Raw genomic sequence first — 23,281 nt, 5'->3', positions numbered from 1 at the left:
TTTTTTCTCCTAACAGGTTGCATCACAAGCATAAAATAGCAGAAATCCCCTTGAGTTTCGTTCTTTGGTTTCACACTCTATTTTCTGTATTGTCAGCAAAATAAATACATACAATAAAATGATTTTTATTTCCACAAACACAAAACAGAGAAGATTAGCTTCCCCAGGCCATCATGTGGTTTGCACTCTCAGATATTTTGCTGAAGGATTCGTTTTCTCAAATCTAATTTTCCCCATCACTGCTTGCCCTCAGACTTCACTTGTTTGGGTGACATCTGTAAAAACCCTTTGCAGAATCAGCCTGCTCACGCAAACCCAATTGGAGAGCCAGTTGTGTTCGGAGACCTCATTCAGTATAAATCAAGGTCTGCATGCACTCGGAAAACATTTCTAAAAATAGAGCTCTGGCAAAGTGTAACAAAGGATTTTCATAAATAACAGATAAACATATGGACTGCAGACTTGTGACATCTGCTTGATATTGTGTCACCACAGAAATGACAATGTACTGTATCAAAGAGGCCACTAAATTCAAACCAGAGCCTTCATCAGTAAATCTCTTTTATTGGCAAACAAATAAGCAAGAAAAGCATGCTGTCAACACATTTTTGGCTTTTTCTTTCTTAATTATTAACTTTATCTGAATAGGCGCTCATAGACAAAGTACATAGGCTACATTGCTGGTTTTCCAATTAACCAGCTAAATGAAGTTCATATTGTATTTGGCATATTATACCAAATGTTCAACATGTAAACTAAACCTGAAGTACAATGAATTTTAAAATGAATACAGAGCTGTTCAAATTTTCTAGATACTGTATGAGAAGTGGGAAGAAAATCCAAGGCCAAGCCAGGCTACCTCAGGGACAGGCATTAGGCATAAAGCGAAAGGTACAGTAGTTGCCTAGAAAACCTTAAGGGCAGATTTTCATTCTGAACTTGAAAACTTCCTCACTTTTAGACAGAATGCTTTGAACCTGCTGACACCATCAAGAGATGTAATGCAATGGCATCTGCCTGTATTGCCATATCAAAGATAATGCAAAAGTCATGTTTCTCCAGGATTCATCAGTTTTCACACATTTATATTAATTTTCATATAAACAGCCTAGGAACTCCAGAGCATGTGTTGGATGTGTTAAAGACCAAAACACTGACCTGAATATAAGCAACTCAAAACTGAATGACAAAATGTCTTTCACATATGTGCTTGTCATCTTTCTTATGGTGTATATCAACAGCACAGGCCTTTTGCTCTTGTAACATCCAAACCAGGTATTAGCCATCAAAGCATGCTTATAATATATATAAGGATTCATTCTAAAGTCACATAACCCAATTTAGGATTACAGGATGCATATAATATAAGATAGATAGATAGATAGATAGATAGATAGATAGATAGATAGATAGATAGATACTTTATTAATCCAGGGGAAATTCAAAAAGACAATACAATAATATAGTATAATATATAATGGCTCCATCTGAGGTTTGAATTTTCTTTTTGTGTTCAGGTGGGTTTTCTCCCTCATTTCAGAAATGTTCACTTCATTCTAAACTGGACCAATGTGTATGAGTGTGCCCGACTGGCACTTCATCCTTGACTGATTTCTGCCTTGCCCCCTCAGGCTCAATGCCACTATGAAATAGAAATAATAGATTTGAAAAAAATTTTTGTTTTACAGATCCAGAGTCATGGGTTCAGACATCAGCCTGGTCAAGGTCTGTATGAAGTTTTTATATTCTCTCTGTCTCTACAAGGGTCTTCTCCACATACTCTGATTTCTTCACATAGTTCACAGCTGCACAAATTATCAAAGCTGACCACCTGGCAGCTCTAAATTGGCAGAGTATGAGAGAGCATTAGCGTGTGCCCATTGCTACTGTGAAAGGTTCAGGTTCAGTAAGGATGGGTTTAAAAATTATTAATATATCATATACACTACTGATGCATGGTCTGGTATCTTTATATTTCTCCTTCTAAAATCAGTTTAATAAAATTAATATTGTGCTGGGTCTTGTGATCTTGTCAACACTATGAACTTAATTGTTCTTTAACTTCTTTTCTGCAAAACAGCAGTTCACAAGTTCAAGGTATTGTACAGCACACATAAAGCATAAGGATCACCAGAGAACTGTAGTCAGAGGTCATTATTTTGAGTAGGGTGATGTTTCATGGATAGCCAGTGACAAGCAGGATCATTGAATTTTAAATTAATATGTAACTTGAAGCTTTCACTATAATAAAAATGTAGGAAGCACAGAAGGTGTTCATTGTAACTTTATGTCCAATATAGTGTTATGGTCTTAACAGTGTTTACTGTGTAGATGCAGATACTCATTCTAATATGATCCTCCTTATGTCATTTCTGAAGCAAAATGCAACAGTCTCATTCAAGGCAGTGCATAACAGCTCCATTATTAAGTTAAATTCTGGCAGACTCTGTGACTCACAGGATGTGCAAGAAGTGGTAAGCAGATCATGATATTAGTGGGCCAGTGATCTGATTCTGCTTTTATTATTTCATTGTTACATACAGTAGAGCTAAATTGAAAAACATGACACAAGATATGTCTGAGATCCATTAAACATTTTTGCTTTTTCTTTAGATTGCAAATTATGGCAGACACATAAACATGACATGGGTAAGATGTCCTGCATGTCAAGTGAATAGTACACTTTATATTACTGTGCAAGACTGTGCACAGGTGGAAACTGGAAGTAGTGTCATCATTTGCAGCTAGGAGCCATCTTAGGAACTGTTGATTGCATTTGCTTTTAATCACAGATATAACTTAAGTACATCTAAGTATGGGTTTGGGTTTAGTAAAACGAAGCTTGGACCCCTGTTAAGCAAAACAAATTCCAGGAGTATGACTTTTGAGTTATTTATTTAATTAAATTATTTAATTTATTAATTACTCAAAAACGCATTCAGGTCCTCCCATCTAGTCATTCATTCACTTCCTGAAGTGTCACACTTAGTCAAACATCACAAGATGTAATTTTAATACCTAAATTTAAAGCTTTAAAATACAGTATAAGCTAAATCTATACTGAAGAATTGATTGCTGTCTCAGGTTATCTTGCCTACTATTTCTTATTATTAATAATAATGAAAATACAGTAGATGGATCAATTAATTTGTATTTAAATATACACAACAATAATAAAGAATGCCGGTTAAGATAATGTTCAGTTAGTTTTTTAAATTTCTGTACATGTCATTATCCTAGTAGTGTTTTGTTCAAAATATATTTCTTTGGTAACAAAACTTCACATTTTTGAACAGTTAGTGTTTGTATGGCTTCTCTTGCACTTTATTAACTTTAGTTTATTTTGGAGGATATTATTAAGGATTGTTTTGGTGTAGGCCGTTTCCCCTTTTGTGCCTGTGTAGGCTGAAGCCTATAGTTTGAGGACAAAGGCTTATTTGTATGTTAGGCCTCAGTTAAGCCTGGGGCTAGATTTGGGAGGCAAGGCCTCATTTGGGTATTTGGAGTTTGAAGCTTGCGGACTGAGAATCTGACATTCCATTTTTGTAGTTTAGACCTCATTTTCCATTTTATTTTTGAGACTTTCAGGTGTAACGATTCACAATACTATCTGAATGAAGATGTTTACGGTAAGACACCATTTTCATTAGGCTGCTCTTTCCATTGGGAAGGGACAACTCTGGCAGCAACAGAGGCAAGACAAAGAATCAGAACATCACAGGACACACACATGCTTAAAATTACTGCACTCACCTGCCCTAATTCACCAAATTAAAAATTAAGAAAGTGAACATTTAAAAATTACATTTAAACAAAACTGCGTAAATCAAATTCAATAAACTTTATGTGAATCTTACCAGTAACGTCAGTGCTACCAACAGTCCAGGGCTCATCGGAATCAAAATGAGTGTCACCACCCATTCCAGATCCAGGAAAGTAGGCATGGGCAAGGAAGCCTCCCTCTCCATCAAAAGGAGAGCTATCACCATGGAAACCCGAGGCAAAAAACACCATGATGTCAGGCTCCTTGCGCCGGCCATATTTAACTTCATGGAAGGGGATCTCTTCAAATCGCATTGGGGTCACCTTCTCCCATACTTTGAATGCCTGCTGAATGGCATAGTGGGACTCATATTCACCAACTTTTGGGGTGTAGTTCTGAATACTGCAGAAAAGGGAACAAAATACTGGTCAGAACACCAATCTACAGATGTCTGTTCAATTATTTAGAGACAATGGTGGCTGAGTTAAATAATAATTTCTGTAATATTAAAAAATACACAACCAAGAGTGGAAGTATTACCTGAACGTAAGGTTGTGTTTATTCCATTTGTGTCCTGTTAAAGCATAGCGTCTCCGACGTACATTTGTTTTGATTTGGGCACCAAACTTATCTGGCACACCACACCGAGGTCTTTTCATTGATCTAGGTAGACAAGTCAAATAAAAGAGAATATTTAGGGTGATGTTCAGAAGTATTACTAGATACTGTGTAACTTGGGGATCTTGTATTTCTGTATTATTTCATCTACTTAAAGTCTTTCAATATGCAAAATAATCAAAATTCAATGGTACAGCCCAGAACAAGCAGTCATTTTTTACAAAAAAGGTTGTGAGAGAGGTAGAATATATCATTAGTAATGAAATATAATTTGCCCAGTGCAAGAATATTTTTAGTCTGAGAAAAATTGCCTAAATGAAAATAAATGTATATTTAGATTAAGGGCAATAACATGAAACCAAGTAAACACTTCTCAGTGGTGGCTTTGAGTTGACACTCAAATGTACTGAATGTAATCCACCTAAACGCAGGAACAAGCTAATGACTGAGCGATTGTGCTGTACAAATATAACTCTGTCATCTTTTGGCATTCATAAACAAAGCCAAAAAGGTTTGCTGTCTGATCTGTTCATGCCTAAGCTTTATCATATCCATAATGAAAAAACATCCAAAAAGTTGGCTTATGATCGGAAGATTGTATGTCTTCATTCATTTATGTAAGGAGAGGTGGAAGACAATAAAAGTAATGGAGCAAAGAACAATTTTTTGACAAGGTCATTGAAAAGAAATTGCAGCAGTCTGAATAGAAAAAACAACAATTCAATGTCACAGGGAGAAGAATCCCTCGTCTCTCAAAACGCTTTCACTTTCAGTAACACAACAACATTAGCAGGACGATGTTTTGACAGTGTTCTCTTAGCTAACATTCCCAGCGTTCCAGTCATTGACTCCTTCACCTAACCGTGATTGATCAGTGGTTGATACACATTGGGAGGAAAAGCAGAGTCCATCTTGTAGCATTTCCTTCATCAATCCCAAGAGACAAAATGCTGACAAAAGGCACAATAAGGTCAATGGTAGACAAGAGAAAGCTGGCAGAAGTCTGATTAACTATCTTTGTTAGAATTGATTAGACTTTGGTGGGTCTTTCCTAATAATAGCTCAAGCCCAACAAACATCCAAAAATGAGAAGCATAATGTGAGCCTACTTGTAGGAATTTAGTGGTAAAGAAGAAGGAAAGAGAAAACAAAATGCAAAGAAATCAGTAGGCTCTCTAACACTGGCCTGGACTATTAGTGACGCTGTATTTATCTTGATGTGCATTGAAAATGATAAAAAAAAAAAACATATCGCAGTCAAACTGTGTACTAACTTGACCTGCTTGCTTTAAAATGTCTAACTGAAATGATTAACATATTAATCTTTCACAACTGTGATGTGGCACATCCATGTAGTATTCTCCTTTAGCTGTGTTTAGCTTGTGTAGACCATATTGATGCTGAACACAATGTTTAAAAATATTGAATACAATTTCAGGCTGTTTACTGGTATCAGAAAGTGTTATCAGCAAAAATGAATTTTCATTATACATTATAAACATTACAAATGATAAAGTGCATGATAAAGCTGCAGTATAGCATTGCTTGGCTTTTCCATAATTTTTAATTTCTTCAGCTTGCATGGGCTAAGAAAAGAGAATGTTAACACAACCTCCACATCCTTTTCAGTGCTTGTTTCCTGTAAGTTAGCATTACTCATCTTTCATTAATAATTAATACACTTTTTACTTGCATGCATATATTTTGCAGGTCTGCTCACTTTTAAATATCGTCTAGCTCTTTGTGAATGCTTGTCATTCGTACAAAGGGATCATTTAGAAAACTGGGAATTGGAACAAAATGCATTTATACACAGTAAATTATTAAAGACAAATAGAGCATAACAATTTTTCACAATCTGAATAAATTTGTATAAACATAACTGAAAACATTTTAAAACCTTTTGCCTCTAGCCTACTCTCCTGTGGCTGTTAAGTCGTGTAGCTGTACTCATGTATCTTTCTGCCCCTTTAATGCTCACTTTCACCTGCACAGGAATTCCAGTGAGCCAGTTCAAGGCTCACATCAGACTTTGAGCTTACTGGTCTTAACTGGGATAGACGTTTAAAATTCCCAAAGACCTTGGCTTATCCATTCATCCATTTTGTATATCTGCTTTTCATATTCACAAGGGGCAAGCCCTCCCAGGAGCTTTGTGTGCCAGCCAAGAAATAAACCTGGATGTGGCACAAGCCCTGCTATAGTTTATATTCTTCTTATTAATATTTAAAATCTGGCAAATTCCTTTACCCAGGGCAACATGCAATACCTGTAGCACCAAGTTAAGGGGCTTTTTTGAGTCAGGGGTTCATATTGAACCAGCAACCCTGTGTTTTAAAATCCAATCTTGAAGCTGTTGCACAGCAAAGCCTGCACTACTATAAACAACAATGTATTGCATACTCTGAAATTCCCAATACACCTTATACACTAATATAAGAAAAGAAAACATGAAATTTTGGAAGAAAGAGAACACTCTTCGGTCTATCATGTGTATTTGATAAGTTCACACCTTATATCTTATTCTCTATTTTTTGAATTAATAAAAACAATTTTCATCTTCATTAAACTGTTTTCTCTGCTCTGTTCAGAAATTCACTTAATTCAATGATTTCAATTCCATCTATGCATCCATATTGCTGAATCAAAATCAGAGCTACAAAGACATCTTCATGTACAAAGCAGTCCATCACAGGGCACACTGACTTCCATACTCATTTAGACCAGCAGTCAGATTTATAAAACTTGCGTATGCACAAAAAGAAGTCCAAAATATATGTTCATAATTTTTCATGTAAATGTTGGAATTTAGAAAAAAAACTTGATGGGAAAATGTGTGTATGTTTGCGGCAACTCTGACAATTTGTCTACGCAACATTTTGGAGAAGTAGGGAAATGTATAACCATGCTGTTATTATAATGAGCTTTGACATGACAAATTTTAAGTCTCAAAAGTCATGAATATGATGTATAGACTCTATTTTTTAAGAGGGCCAATGCTGCGTATTTACTCTGAAGGCCTTTTTTGCTTTTTTTATCAGTTTATACCAGCTACTTGTTATCACTTCTCAGAGAACGGGTCAGGTATATCTTGGCCATGCTTTAGCTCCATCGAGCCCACTTGTGCTGGAAGGCATTAAGCAACTGATGAAATGCTGCCTTCAGTTTCTGTATGGTGTGGGTGTAAATACATGAAAAATAGTATGTTTTTGTCAACATAAAGGTGCAATTTGTGGCAGTGTCGGATTTTCCTAACGTAATCAGGGCAATTGACTGCATTCACATAATGACTGACTAATATTGCAATAAGGCCACCTAGCAAGAATGAAGCTGCTTTTGTTAACTGTTAGCAAAGATTCCATCAACATAGAAGTCATCTGCAATGCCGAGATTAGACTGACAAATGCCTTGGCTTGGTGTCCTATGTTAACCCATAATTCATTTATTTTGAGGCATTCACAGAGAAATTGCCAATGCTGCTGTATGTGATGACTGGCTTTTTGATGGTTGAACCCTCGGTTTTTCATATTTCCTGCACTACTTATTGTAACAGCAGTCATACAATTATATGTGTCAGGTATTAGCAGCTACCCATTCAGACACAAGTACCTTACACATTTCCCTGACCCCTAGAGCGCAGAGGAGAGGTGCTACAATAGAACTCCTCAAATGCAGGTGGTTGTATCTCGATGCATCAGGTGAGAGGATGCTCTACTAACCAATGAAGGTCTGCAGCATTGCTATGCATACAGTATGCATGGAGTTGATTAGCATGATCCATATATGATCGTTTCAGGGTGGCAACCAGGTGGTGTTCAAGGCGCATTCACATACACACATTTACAAGGTGACTGTGATTTATAAAGGTTAAATTGTGTAGAAGTGTGCTTATGCTTTAGATTGTTACTTGGTGTAAGCATTTTTTGTGTTTTTTGGTGTATGCTTACTTCCATGCTAACTTTTATAAACAAATTTATGTTGTATACACTGTGTGAATGAACCCCGGACACAGACAGGCAGACATGTTGCAATTCCACCACCACACGTTTATTTACAATATTTACAGTTGTTAAAGTGCACACAAACCCCTTCAATTCCCCCAAAGTCCAGGCCTCTCTCACTCTCTGCCTTTCTTCAGGCCGCCTCCACTCTCGCTCCTCCTGCTTCGTCCTACTTCCACCCGACTACAGCCTCAAATGAAGGGAGGCGGCCCCTTTTATTCACACCCGGATGTACTCCAGGTGCTTCCCGGCAATCTCCCACTGACACGCCCCCATGTGGCAGAAGTGCCGGCTGTATCCCCGGAAGCACTCCGGGTGTCCCTGCTCCTCTTCCCCTCAGCACTTCCTGGTGTGGCAGAAGTGCTGAGGTCCAGGGCTCCAAAGGCATGGGGGCGCCCCCTGGCGGCGACCATGGGCCCCTACAGGGTGGAGCTTCAAAGCTCTGTACCCGTGGCCCCCAAAGGAACAGGGCATTCGCCCCAGATGGTCTGGGGAAGACGCAAGCCCTCCTCCGGTCCTCCTGGGCGTCCCGGCCGGGTCGCCACCCCAGCCACCTCTGACAACTGCATCTCCATGCCATCTGCTTTGCTTCAGCACAATAAAATGGTCTTACTGTTATGAAATCTAGCATAAATACTCAATCTTACCTTATTGTTTCTTCATCCATTACACCGGTCACTGGAAGGCCATAAAAATTCTGCATTTCTGAAATTGCACTAGACAAGATTTGTGCTGATCTCATAGTGGACATCTGTTTGCTGGCCTGTGGGAGGTAGCCATACATCCGCAGCCATGACTGAACCCAAGAAAAGAAAGCAGAGAAGATCTTAGGGCTGAGTATCAAAATGACCTGAATTGCTCTTTGAGCAGAACTTAATAACACAGCAGCCTTTATTTTTTAAAACAATTAATAGTCTGTTTATTATAATGAATGCTTGGACGCTAAACACATTTTCTGAAACATAGGTGGCTTCGATGAATGATTCTCTTGGTTCAGTGTGGCTGACATGCAAAAATGTCTATGGCAGCTGCAGACCTATTTTACCTCCCTTATTATATAGAAAAGCATTGTAATTGCATTTTCTAACTGTGACATCATCTGCCAGCAGTATTTTACGCTTTTCCTGGATGTTATATCTTCATCATCACTTGCTTTAAATCCTCTGCCACCAGTGCTTGCCTGGCAATTTACTGCCTGCTCGAAAAGTAATTAGACGATAAAACAATAAAGCTGATCACATTCTGCTTTCGCCTTCCTGATTTTCCCCCTTAAAGCACTTTTTGCTTCCATTAAACTCTTTCAATCTGCACACTGCCCCGGCAATTTCATAGCTAACTGCTGATGACCTCAGTTTCTCATTTGAGCCCATCTATCACCATTCTATTATTTTTTTCACTCTGAGTTATAAGGAACAGAGTAGTGGTTTGGGATCTAATTAACTGTATGGACTTTGTTTTAACTGTTTTAATTGTCAAGATTGTTATGTTTCCTTTTAAGATGAACATTATGTGTAAGAACCATTTGCTAGTTATTTAAGTTATATAAATGTTTTCCTAAATATTAGTGCATAATCTATGGGATGTTCCTATAATCCCCATAAATTGAATTGAATTGGTATATTCTAAGTATTTCTAGGCTCTCTGACTAAACATTATTCTCAGTTAGTGATCAGCCGTGCCATGTGTAAGGTGTAGAGGGCACTTGGTTTTAAACCATGCCTTGTGTGTTTTGTGTGCCAGGTAACATAAATGACAAAGCACTTAATTGAAAGTGCCGCGCCGTACATTTAAAATGTACAGAAGAAGAAGTAAAAAATCTTTTAAGTATAGAAACAACTAAAGTTTTACAAGAAAAGCTCAGTTTAGAGAAGATAGCATTTTTTCACATTTTTTGCCTTTTATTCTACATGTATAATATAACCTTTTTTCTTTATTCTTGCATGGATTATTTGCTTTGAATTTTCACTAAATATTATAAAACAAACTTTTGGACTGAGATTTCTTTCGGCACGTGTCTTACATCCCTGTGGCTATACTATGCATACTGAGTTAGGTTCAAGACTACCTCAGTTCTTCACAAAGTATTGTTCAAAATATTACAATGTGTGCTAGCATAAATCGTAAGAAAAAGCCCAAATGAAAATAAAACACAAAGAAGATATGAATGAAAGTAGTCATTAAATTTAATGTAATAACAAAAATGATAAGGAAAACCATAAATCCCACATAATTTTGCCCTTAGTAATGTAATACCACATCTTGCCAGTAACAACAGCTCTCCCTCTCAGTGCTGTGCTAATGACGCTACATTCTCATGCTGCATTTAAACCACACTGGCAGGGAGCAGCTGTTTATACTTCATTATAAAGTTAACTTCACAGGCAGTCTACTAATCACTTCTGGGGAGAGGGAATCCCCTATAAAGCCCCAAGGTCACCAAGATGCAGTACCCCTCTGACAGTCACTACAAGTAACATCACATAACGTTCTCAAACCTGCTTAGCTCAATTTGGAGTCTTAGGTAGCCAGAGGACGTTCCAGAAGCTCTGGCCATAAGGCAGAAAATAGCCCTGGATGGGATGCCAGTCCATCACGGGGCCCACTTACACACACATCCTCACTAACATATGGCTAATCAACTTAGTTAACACCTTCTGGAACACCAACAGAAGTATTGCAAGAACATGCAAACTGCATATGGAAAATATCCAGACACAACTTTCAGACCTTTGATATTGAATGCTGAGGTAGCAGCACTAGCCATGGCGCCACAAGCATATGTGCTTATTGATTTGCCACAACAGGGAGGCAGGCAAGTAATATATATTTAGTGACTGAAGATAAACTTAAATAAAAGCAAAGGGAAAATACTAGTGCGTCTTTCACCTAAATTTGAAACACTAAATTAGAAATCAAAGTAAAAAATACTAGCCAAAACTAAAATAATCTTTTAAGACTTAACATAGCAAACAAAGTGAGTTTTTTTTTTTTTCGTTTATCTTTCTGTAATGTTGGATGCTTTCAGGATTGTGATCCCGTGTATTCAAAATGTCGCACCTCAGAATTTACATGTGATGCATTTCTGGCTACATGAACCAAGCAATGCTTCAACAAAAGAAACAAAATGTTGACATTCATACCCAAAACGAGACGGTGTCCTGTAAGACATGATGATAACTCTGAATTTAGCTATTGCACATGGAGCATTTTTATTAAGGCCCTACAATTTCCCATATTAAAAAACACATAGTGTAAATATATTAATGCTCAAAATAAATAAAAAAAAACAAAAAACATGATCACAACACAGCTTTCTTCAGAATTGAACTGTAAGAATAAAAGTAAAGCAACAGAAGAAAAGCTTCCTTTATATTTATGTACCTGCTTTTTTTTCAACTGAGCCTATCCCTATAATATTAGCACAAGGCAGGAACACACACATTCACACTAGAATTAACTTAAACAGTATGACGTTTTAAAGTAGCACTGGGAGAAAGAAATACACAACCAGAGGAAGCTCTACCATCAGGACATCCTGGGTGCGTGGCCAGGGGCCTTTCAAATCCACTCAAAATTATCCTATGGCTGCATGGCATAATAACCAAGGGGGGCCACACCACCCTTAACCACTCAAAGAAATGACTGAATGTCTGCATATGGAAAGTAAGAGTGGGAATTACCAAACAGCAGTAAATGACCAGGTGCCCTTGGGCTGCATTGTTAAAAGTATGATCAACTCTCTGTTGGGGTGCTCTATTTATTATGTCACCCAGGGATTTGTGAGGGTCTTAATCTGGTCTTGGCCATGGGAAGAATATTCATAGTCCACACAGACAGTGGCTGGATATGAACCCAGCACAACTGAGAGGATATGCTCCATCCCTCTGTAACCCTGAACTGGATTATGCAGATTCAAACATGGGTGGGTTGATGGAAGGATGGTTAGGACAGCCTATTCATAATTTAATTCCCAAGATTCCTTATCAGACCTGCACAAATTTAAATACATCTGAGCAGTACAGTAATACAGTCTCTAGTACAATATACAGTGCATATAGCTGACTCGCAAACTACAGAACACAGCTCAAGCCTTGGCTGTATGTCACCTGTGAGAAGATTTCTCCCCATATTCACTTTTCCCTTGGGACTCTAGGTTCTTCCCACAGTCCTAAGACATGCTATTAGAATAAACTGTCTCTCTGTGTGGCTGACTGTGAATGATCCCCGTCATAGACTAGTGTCTCTTCCAGTGATATTTCCTGTCCTTTTGGAGAAAAACAATGAACACAAAGTGAATGAGAATAAAAATGTACTTGTTAGCTGCAAGCAGTTTCAATAGAATAAACTCCTGAAAACAAGCCATACCTGTCTGTTGATCAACGTTCCTTTAACTCTAATAGATTACTAGTTAACGTGCCTCAACCACCCCAGTATTTTTTATGGAAATATTTTGTGGAGTTTAAAGCATAACATCATGACTGTGAAACTGAAGGCCCAGTAGCAAGTTTTGAGAAGGGCATCTCATTTTACATCTTGCAGCTTGCTTACAATCCCTTGGCACCACATCTCGATTTGCTGAAAGCTGCCCTTGTGACCTGTGACCTTTACATTAACTTTCAGCCTGTGGTTCCTTAGGGAAGGGTTCCTTTCCATTAGCTGTATGTGGGTAATTGGCCCCTCCATGATCTGTTAATCTGTCCGGCCCTCGAGGAGCGGAAGTTGGGGGGATGGTTGACAGCCGCCAGGCTGTTTGAGCACATTCTACCTCCCTTAACCTCAATCACACAAACTCATTTGTACAGTAAAATCCATTTCATTGCAGTGGCTCGGAGATAGTTTTAAACATATTGGTTTGAAAGAAGGTTTGTAACAGCAAAAAAGCAACTAGATGACTGCATGTCGTTCACTGCAGGCAACACCCAACTGTTTTATACCTCTGATCAACTTATTTCCCGCTGCCGCCCACTCATAAACCCACCACAACACAATCTTTGGTGTGCTAAAGTACAGTTTTCAAAACAAAATGGGAATGTTTACACGATTCATACCGGATGTGCAAACACGGCAGACACCTGCTGGCTGAAGCTCAGTGCTTTCATGGAAAGGTGCAAAGTCCATGTGACTGAGCTGACAAAGAAATAATGACTGATAATAAAATAATGAACTCCATGGCATTCCTAGTCTGACATCTGGTAACTGGGGGTTAGAGTGAACAAAGACTCCAAAGTCAGAAAGTTACATTTCTTAGGAGTAGAAGGAGAATAAATAATCTGTGCATTTTAAAAACTTCACAGATTTGCCAGCTAGTTCAAAAACTCATCCATTTTCTAAACCTGCTTCATCTATGTCAAGATTACAGGGATTTAAAAGCTATCTATTAAGTCAGGAAAGAACCAACCCAGGGAGGAACAGCAGATCATCACGCACACCCACACAGGGCCAATTTGGAGCCACCAATTAATCTAACACACATGTTTTTGGGATGTGGGAGGAAAGCAAGAGTACACCCCGAGAAAAACCTGCATGGACACAAGAAGAATGTGAAAACATCCTCAATTAAAGTGATGTATGTGACCAGCTGTGTGAATACTTTAATATACAATCCCTACCCTATAATTACCCAAATTATGGCACTCATCATTACTGTAAAGTTCACACTGCACAGATTAATTAGAGAGGCACATCATATCTAATCAGAAGGATGTTCCCAAAGGAATCTGGATAAAAGTCATTGATGTCTAGAAGTCTGGAAACAGTTACAAAACTGTTTCTAAGGTTTTGAAGCTCCACCAAACCACAGTTAGATATTTTGATTGGGCACTCATTGATGCTGCAAAAAGTTGAACAGCCTTTTAACACTAAGTCCAAATATTTAATCTCAACACCGATTATATACAATAGTGAAGTGCATGAAGTATTCCTGTTGGAGAAGAACTGCCAGCATGAAGGAGCTTGGATATACAGGCCTATTCCTGTACAACGAAAACATTTATGGACCTGCAAGCCTCAGTCACCTTAGCCAATCTCATTAATTATCAACACAAATATTTGCATAAGCAAAATTAAAGAGACAGCAACGAGGATACAACCACTGCTCACTAAGAAGAACATCAATAACACTTGCATCCAGTTTCAGAATAAGCTAATTGATGTTCCATTGAAGGAGAAGTCTGAAGTGAAACTTCTAAGGAATTCACGGCTTTCATTATGTCTGGCAAAAAAAACAAACAAACAATAAATTCCACAGTAAGAACTTTCAACCAGCTTGGGGTAGACTCTTGGTCTGAATATTAAACATAAGACATTTTACAAATAAGAAAATACTATTTAGATTATGAAGTGCTTAAGAGATGATCTGCTGCCTTGAAACCTGAATGATTTGCTACTGCTGAAAGAAACATGAATTTGGCAGTACATCCAGGAATTACAAGACCAACTGTCTGTCAGTTGAAGATCTAATTGTGCATGTTTCTAGCACATGGTTTTCTAAGTTGCTCTGAAAATGGACAGTGGGCGCACACAACAGAAATGCAGATAAGCTAGTAAATCAAAAATGAAGTGAAAAAGATGGCACCACAGCTGTTATGAGTTGCACAGTTTTTTAATTTTTCCTGGATTTAGGCTGCTGGGTAAAATTCAAAATCCTATCATTCTGGGGTTTCTTAATCCAAGGATTTCAATTTTGGTATATGTTTTTAACCAAAATGCTTCTATTAAAAGTTATGGATCTTTTACTGTCATTTTGTTTTCTTAGGGGCATAGTCATGTTGGGCATTGTAGCATGTTGTGTTACTGTGGCAATCTTTCCCATAATTCCATGTGAGTGCGCAATTATTTACATCATTATGTAAGATCACCACTTTCATTTTCAGCCACTTCCAAGATTTGAATAAATAAGCAGCGACAAAGTGCTGTGTTGATTTTAACTCTAATTGAATTCTGCTTGTTCTTTCCAGATCTGATTTTCAGTTTGCATTAATGGCCTTGACAATCTGTTTTTCTCTGATCTCCTGATGTTTGATGCAGCTTTAAAGTTTTGATCACATCTGTTTTCCACCTCTTAAAATTATACTGAATATTCCATCAGTAAAACTGTAAATATTTTCAGTTTTATAAAACAACTGTAAAAGCGTTTTTTTCCTTAAATGTGTTGCAAAGAGTTCAAATTGCAAATAAAAAATTGGGACAACTGCCCTTCATGGAGAAGTTCAGGTATCTCGGGACCTTGTTCAAGAGTGACTGAAGAAGAGAACGTGAGACAAGTGGATTGCAGCAGCAGCCACTATTCTATAGGAGTTGTACCGGTCCATGGGGGTGAAGCAGCAGTTGAGTTTAAAGACAATGCTTGCATTTTATTGGTCAATCTACATACCTCTCCTCTCCTCACCTAAAGTCATGAGTTGTACGTAATAACTGAAAGAATGAGATCACGAGTACAAGCGCAAAAATTAGGTTTCTTTGTAGAACTTCTGGGCTGAAAATTTGTGGTAGGATGAGAAGCTTGGCAGTTCAAGGGAGTCTCAGAGTAAAGTCTCTGCTCCTCTGGATCGAGAAGAGTCCATTGAGGTGATCCAATGGCACACTCAGAACACGCTGGAACGATTATATTGGGTGGCTTGAGAATATCTGGGAATTGAACAAGAAGAACTGGAATTGAGAGCAGAAAGATCTGGGCTGACCTGCTTGGCCTGCTGCTAACTCAGCCCTCAACTGGAAAAGCAGTTTGAAAAGATGAGAAGTGATGATGAAGATTGGATGTTAGTAAAGTTGCTGTAAGGCTTGAGTTTTTATACCTTGTGTGGAGGCCTATGTTTGTGACCTTTAATCCTAAAATTCTGAATTTAGGATGCTAAAACTATTAAAAGAGCTCTGTTTCACCAATGCTATGACTTAGATTCATCATAGTGTCCTTCTCAGCAGCGATGAAGTGTACTGGAAAAGAATGTAGTACATCTCGGGTGTATTTAGCCATTTTTAATATCAACACCTGCAGACAAATGTCCAAATGCTGGCTTAAAATTAAGCAGTTCCCATTAAACTTTACTAGTTGAGAGAGCTTCTTTTCTGTGGTGAAGTGAGCAGGACAGGAGTTTCCATCCGGAGCATGCTGACCAAAATACTGTATATATGCTTGCAGATCTGAGAGCTAATTATTTGAAGAGCAATATTACATCTCTCTGATATTATAATATTTTGTATAGTAATAAGGAAGACACAATTGAAAATGGCCTTTCCATTCATCACAATTCTACCTTTTTCTTGCTGTGTTTCTCTCCGAGAACCTAGGTAATATCAAGAAAAGAATTAACACACCTTACTAAATATCAAGATTACTGATGATTAATCCAAAATGATATTATCCACTGACCGGTGTGGTAGGCCTTAATTTAAGCTCAATGACATGAGCACAGATCATATATGTAACAGACAAGTCAAAACAGAAAAGTCATCTTTATCATAACGTCAACACTTTAGTAGAGAAAATGAAGGAATTCAAATGATTTTATCACTGGTTATGGCTTAATTAGTTTATGGCTCAAGAAGAAACTTGCCTTTATTACTCTGTTATTGCTGAATCCTTACTACAACACTTTTATGCTGAGCCACTACATATTTTACTGAAGCGTATGTACCTGACGTCCTCTATACCACACTGCTCACGGCAGATTTAGCACATCATGTGATACATTTGAGAATCAAAAACAAGTTCTGGTTCATTAGCAACAGATTATTTTCCATGAATTTATGTAAAATGACTGCTTCCTTGGTGTGGCCATTCTCATGGTTCTTCCCAGGATCCTGATGCTTCCTCCCTCATTCCAAAGACATGTATTGGTCTTTCTGTTGACTATAAATTGTTTGTGTGTGCATGCATGTGCTGTGTGAAGGTATGGCACTCTGTCCAGGGTTGGTTTCTACCTTACAAACAACGCAGCCAAGGCAGGATATGCCTGCTATAAAATGGATGGATTAGGGGAAAATGGTATAGATTGTATAGGCCCCCAATATGCTAGGTGGTTCTTGGGCTGGTACATCCATACAAGTATCCACAAGAATATGTTGAGAATTATAGTCCCGCTGGGCAACCTGGCTGAGTGCGATGTGTGCCACTAAGTGGTGCTGTATGGAAGAACCGTCGCTACTTTGAAGTGTTTCCACAGCGCAAAATGGTAGTAGATGTTGTGTTTGGGGTGCTGTTACACCCCCTAGTGGTCACAATATATACATAAGAGCAGTCTGATCATCCATCCATCCATTTTCCAACCTGCTGAATCCAAACACAGGGTCATGGGGGTCTGCTGGAGCCAATCCCAGCCAACACAGGACAGGAACCAACCCACTGCAGGACACACACCAGGGCCAATTTAGAATCACCAATCCACCATGTCTTTGGACAGTGGGAGGAAACCAGAGCGCCCGGAGGAAACCCACGCAGACACAGGGACAACATGCAAACTCCACGCAGGGAGGACCTCGGAAACGAACCCGGGTCTCTTAACTGCGAGGCAGCAGCGCTACCACTGCGCCACCGTGCTGCCCATGCAGTTTGATCACATAAACATATAACAGTCTTTAAAAAGCAAAAAGTCTGAAAAGCCAAATTAGAACTGTAAATTCATCCATGTCCATTTTCCTCCATTATTTTAATTTATTCTAAATAAGAATTTCCAAATTATTAAACATCATACTTGTAACAATAATTACTTGCTGTATAACATGAATGCTTGTTTCACAGATTATATGGCCACGGCATAGGGAACTTTGGAAAGGGGTGAACGAAAATTCTGTGAAAATGTAGGCACAAAGACCTAGAAACAAATTCTTCATCTCTAGCTGATGCTGCAAACATCTCCACTTAACAGCTGCACTTTCTCAAAGCCTTGTTCTCCAAATGATTAAGCAGAATTTAACTCTCCAGCACCCCCCCCCCCCCTTGCAATACCCCCATGCAGCCTTTTTCAAACAAGGTGGTTCATTGTTACTTGTCCCCTGCTTGTGAATTCTCCCCCACCATATTTATCTCTTACATGGAAAGCAGGACACCAGTGAGCTGAATATAAAACAGAGTACTTCAGAGTATGAAAGGGAAAAAGCTACAACACCAGAAATACATTATGTTCTTATTTACTGGGCGAAAATATTTATGAAGAATTTACAAATTAAAAGGCAGTACACATTTTCTGATGTAGCAGGGAATTTTAGAGCTTCCCACTTCTTTTCAGTGACTTGGTTAAGTAATGAATACGATCAGCTAAAACAGTAGCGTCAGAGTGGAGTGTCAGAGTACCACTGGTGGCACTTCAAATATACAGCAATTGTCACTTACTAGTTGATGAGCTCCAGACTAAAAGGCTCTTTTATTGCTCCAGAGAACTAAGCAGAGGAGTGTTATTCCACAAGTACAAGTATAGAGCTGGCAGGCGTCCACATACTGGGTGATCGGAGCTCTAGGTTCTGAATCACAAAACGTTGTACTGTCAAAGATGTTTAATGACAGCACATCAAGGACAACCCCACACACTAACAAATTAAAGTACATCATTAATAATAAATGAGTTTTCAGAACAGACAATTCACAGGATACATAAGGGGCAGGAAATGGAAGAGAAAAATTTATGTTCAACGAATGACTAAATGTGTGCATAGGAGACATAGCAAGTTGTGGACATTCAATATACGAGCATTGGAATCCTTTTATTTATTTCCCAGTAGATGGTCGCAGGAAGCACTGCTAGAGTTAATGCCAAGAGTATAAAACAGGAGGCAAGAAAGTATTCTATGCATGATTATGAACCATTTTAGAAACTGTGAAGCTGTTTTTCTAGAAGAGATGATGGGGATGAATTGACCAAGTGATGTGTAAACTCATAAAGCATTATTAGAGGCAAGGGGGAAATAATAGAAACAATAGTCTGAGCACCAAGGAGTCATGAGGTAACCGTAGTAGCATTATTCTTAAAAATGAAGGTGCCAGAGTGGTTCTTCAGAGCGATGCCATAGGGGAACCATTTGTGGTTCCAAAAAGATCCATCGCCATGAAGGTTTCATAAAGGACCTTTATTAATTTAGATCTGTAACAAGCTCTATACAGTAAATAACCATGAACAGAAGGTAACAAATTTGTAAAATGTCTGGGTCAGCGTCTTAAAAGGACTTTTGATGCATTCAATAACACACATCTCTTTTAGCATCCTGCTAGGTAATCTACGATGTATTAAAAGATTTCAGTATTTTTTTCCATACATTACAAAGATTTTCAAAGCACAAAGAACCAACTTCATATACAAAAAAACAGTCCCAGAATGAAATGGTGCTTTATCAAGCAAAGGTTCAACAAAGAACCACACAACTTAGTAAAGAACAATAGTGTTTGATATTCTTTCTCACTTTTCTTATCTCTCCCAAGTCCACAAAACTATGGTGATAGATTATATCCTTTGGGGCTGTTATTCTATCCTAATTCCACAACCAGTTGGAAGTGGTTTTCCTGGTCACTCTTGACTGGACATTGGGACTCGTAATGTTGAATCCAATAGGGACAGGCCTTCCTAGATAGTACCTTTAAAGAACTATAATTTTTAAGAGTGATTGTAGTGTGCGGCCGGGGCTCTTGCCCATCTGGGACGCCTCCATGCTGAGTAGACCGGGGGAGCAAGTGTAGCAGAGCTTTAGCTCCCCCGGGACACTAGATGGGGTTGCAGTAGTGCCTCAGACTCCCGTAGGGCTGCATGGGAGTTGGAGTGTGGCGCAGCCCTGTTGGAATCCGCAGGCCCAGCCAGGGGGAGCTGCAGCAGGAGCTGCTGAGCCCTTATGAGCAGTTCTTCCACCACACACAAAAGTGCTGCCGGAAACAAGTAATCAAGCACCTGGAGCACTTCTGGGTGCATTATAAAAGGAGCCAGCAGCCACTACTCGGGGAGCCAGAGTTGGGAGGAGGAGTGACGAAGCTTGACCCCGAGGAGTAAAGGTGGAGAAAGATAAAGAGAAGGAAGAAACGTATGGTATTGTGCTGTGCTTGTGCTGGGACTGTGTTATACTTGTGGGGAACGGGGAAGGCGTTTCCCACAAGGGAAAAAGAAAAAATAAAACCTGTGTGGTGTGAACTTGTGCCCTACGTGTGTCTATGTCAGGTTCAGCTGGTGGTGCCAGCTTGGTGGTCCATAGTGATGTTGTTATAATTTAAAGGATTTCTCCACCCAAAAAATTATATTTCTATATATTACTTACCCCATGTAGTTTGTAATGGTGACCAAGAAAAATGTTTAATCACAGGTTTTCAGGGAGAAAGGAGATAACAAAGTTTCTGATAGAACGGAACCCAATGGTGATCTACACTGGACAACAGCCAACAGTAGCAAAATCTCATATTTCTTGTGTTGCATGATTCACAAGTGAAGTCATCCAGTCATAGTTATATTGTTAAAAAATAACTGTGGAAAATTAAAGCAGTCCAGCAACAGGAAGACCCTTCACATGGGGACACACATTTAAATTGAAGACGACTAGGCACCATTCTACCAAAAAAATTTTCCCATAAAAACATGAGATTACATTTTTGGGGGGGCATCACTACCAATTACATAGGGTAAGTAACACATAAAAAAATCTTTTTTGGGTGGAGTATTCTTTTAAAATGCAGAATTCTTACTTTACTAACCATGTGAACTCCTTTAGGGAAAATAAGAGTCTATAACCTGAGAAAATACGTTACTGTCAGGAAGACACAGGAGACGCACAATCAAGCAAAAAGAAGATCATATTGAAGGAAAGACTCACATTAGTACAGTTCTTAAGCAATCAGGCAGAAAAGCCTCCCTGAAGTTTGTAGTTAGGCATGGCATAGCAGCAGCACTTTTATTTGTTTCCTAAGGAGTTGTGCATAGTGTGTCTATTTGCAAAACCTGACCTAACAGAATGTCAATAAGCTACACCTAAAATATATACTACAACAATGTATGACAAACATACAGAACATACACTGCTTCCCTCTCTACCAAATTTACACTCTAAACACAAATTCTTTTTCAAGTTAGTGAAAGCAAACTTGGGTGCCTTGAGGTCTAGGTGTTTTAAAACAAACTGTCTGATAGCTTAAAGTAAGGAATCTTAAATGAAACCCACAGGAGCAAAATCGATAGATAGATAGATAGATAGATAGATAGATAGATAGATAGATAGATAGATAGATAGATAGATAGATAGATAGATAGATAGATAGATAGATAGGGAAATTCCTCTTGCCCATTTGTATATACAGTAAAAAGAACTCTTCTGAATGACAAATTCAATCTATGAAGAAACATATTGTACTTTTACAAAAAATTAGTCTTGGTAAAGTTACGTCACTTTTGAAATCGGTGATCTCATGCTGTGTGTACAGAATTCAGGAGGAAGTTGGCAGCTTCACAGAAGATGAGCTGTGAAAGCTTCCGTTGTGGACGACTGGTCAGTCAAGCCTGCACGTACACATATACACATCCTGCCCCAGGAAATCCACAAATGATCTAATATCCCTTTTCCCAGTGTGCTTTCACACACTTTGCACACTGACAGGATACTGACACCAGTCTCCCCAGAGACCATCTCGTCACCCAAGTCCAACTCATTCTTCATGGCAGCATGGTTGGCTTTCTTCTATAGTTAGACCTGAAGCTGAATGCTCATGAATTGGTCAAATAACATGGACTAAAACATGGCAGTGCAGCAAGGATTGCAATAATGTAGGTCAGCAGGATGTGACATACCAGAGATGACACTAGCGGTAGCTATAAACAGTAGGTTGTAGGTAGCAGACAGATAAAAGAGTTTCTTGCAGTACCCGGAGGTTATATATATACTGCATTTATATAAATAAACGTCTGTGGCTAGCATATTTACAAAAAAGGAAAAAAATCTCACAAATATTTCCTTTCTTTGTATATTCCACTCAGAGGTGCCCAGAAGCCTACAATTTCCTCTTTTTTTATTTCTGCGTCAGGATGTGAATCATAAGACATGGAGAATGTGGGTGATATTGTAATTACTGTTGATGACTGTTAGTACACAAGGCATTTAAAACAAAATAATTAAAAACTAGACTTTTTAAACATCTTAAGCATTTGCTTTTAATCAAAACGAAGTAATTGAAATGAAACTAAAAGAGAGCCACTGTGTTAGCTTTTGACGTAGTTCTTAAATTAAATCTGATCAGCTCACAAGTTGCAGCTCTGATCTTGTCACCTATGCTGACACTCATGACAATCCCATCCTTCTTTCAGCTCAGGCTGGTACTATCGTATTTGTACTGACCACTGGCCATTTACAGTTTACTGGAGTCTAGAAGATAACCCATGGCTCGCCCTCTGTTAATACATAAACCACCTCTAAGAAACAAGCCTAACTAACGCACCACAGTTTCACATTTCAGCTTAGCTACTCTGTCAAACCTGAGCTTTCTAGAGAAAAATGTACTGAGTGCTTGTTATCAAAGGAAACAAAAAAGTTCTTCAGAGAACACTGCCTCCATCTCTATCATATTTACATTCTAAACAGAAATTCTTAATTTTATCTGGGGTTTTATTTATTTCATGATGGATGTAGTAACAAAAACAATATCCCCTGGTTTATTGCAAACAGGAAAACTGCAAAGACAGAGCTAAGTTTTCTGATTACAGCTGTCACTCTGGCCAGAGAAGCCATAATTAAAAAGCAGACAAAAACATGACCATGTGCCGAAAAAGTCAACAATCCCATCACACTCTTAATGTGATTGGTCAAGTCGGATGTACTGTAGGTCAAACTAGAAAGGTCTCTACTCCCAGATATATCTTTGACAGACCATTCAGTCTTCTTATATAATATCCTACCATGTCCATGTCTGTCCAGGATTTTAAATCACCTGTAGCTCGCAAACCGTTTG

At 38.6% G+C, this 23,281-nt stretch overlaps 1 protein-coding gene across 1 annotated transcript in view; it reads right to left on the bottom strand.

Annotated features, from left to right (window-relative positions):
• Window positions 1-23,281, bottom strand: part of LOC120535391 (matrix metalloproteinase-15-like) — a 60,655-nt gene that overhangs the window by 24,180 nt on the left and 13,194 nt on the right. Inside the window, exons 2-4 of the mRNA XM_039763209.1 lie at window positions 9,030-9,178; window positions 4,304-4,426; window positions 3,858-4,165 (exon numbers count right to left, since the gene is read on the bottom strand). Of these exons, the coding sequence (XP_039619143.1) occupies window positions 3,858-4,165; window positions 4,304-4,426; window positions 9,030-9,178 (580 nt within the window). The remainder of the gene's footprint in view (window positions 1-3,857; window positions 4,166-4,303; window positions 4,427-9,029; window positions 9,179-23,281) is intronic.

The sequence above is a fragment of the Polypterus senegalus genome, chromosome 9, assembly GCF_016835505.1.
Source record: "Polypterus senegalus isolate Bchr_013 chromosome 9, ASM1683550v1, whole genome shotgun sequence".
NCBI lineage: Eukaryota > Metazoa > Chordata > Cladistia > Polypteriformes > Polypteridae > Polypterus > Polypterus senegalus.
Note: the sequence above shows the minus strand (reverse complement) of the source record. Positions and strands in the feature narration are given on the sequence as shown.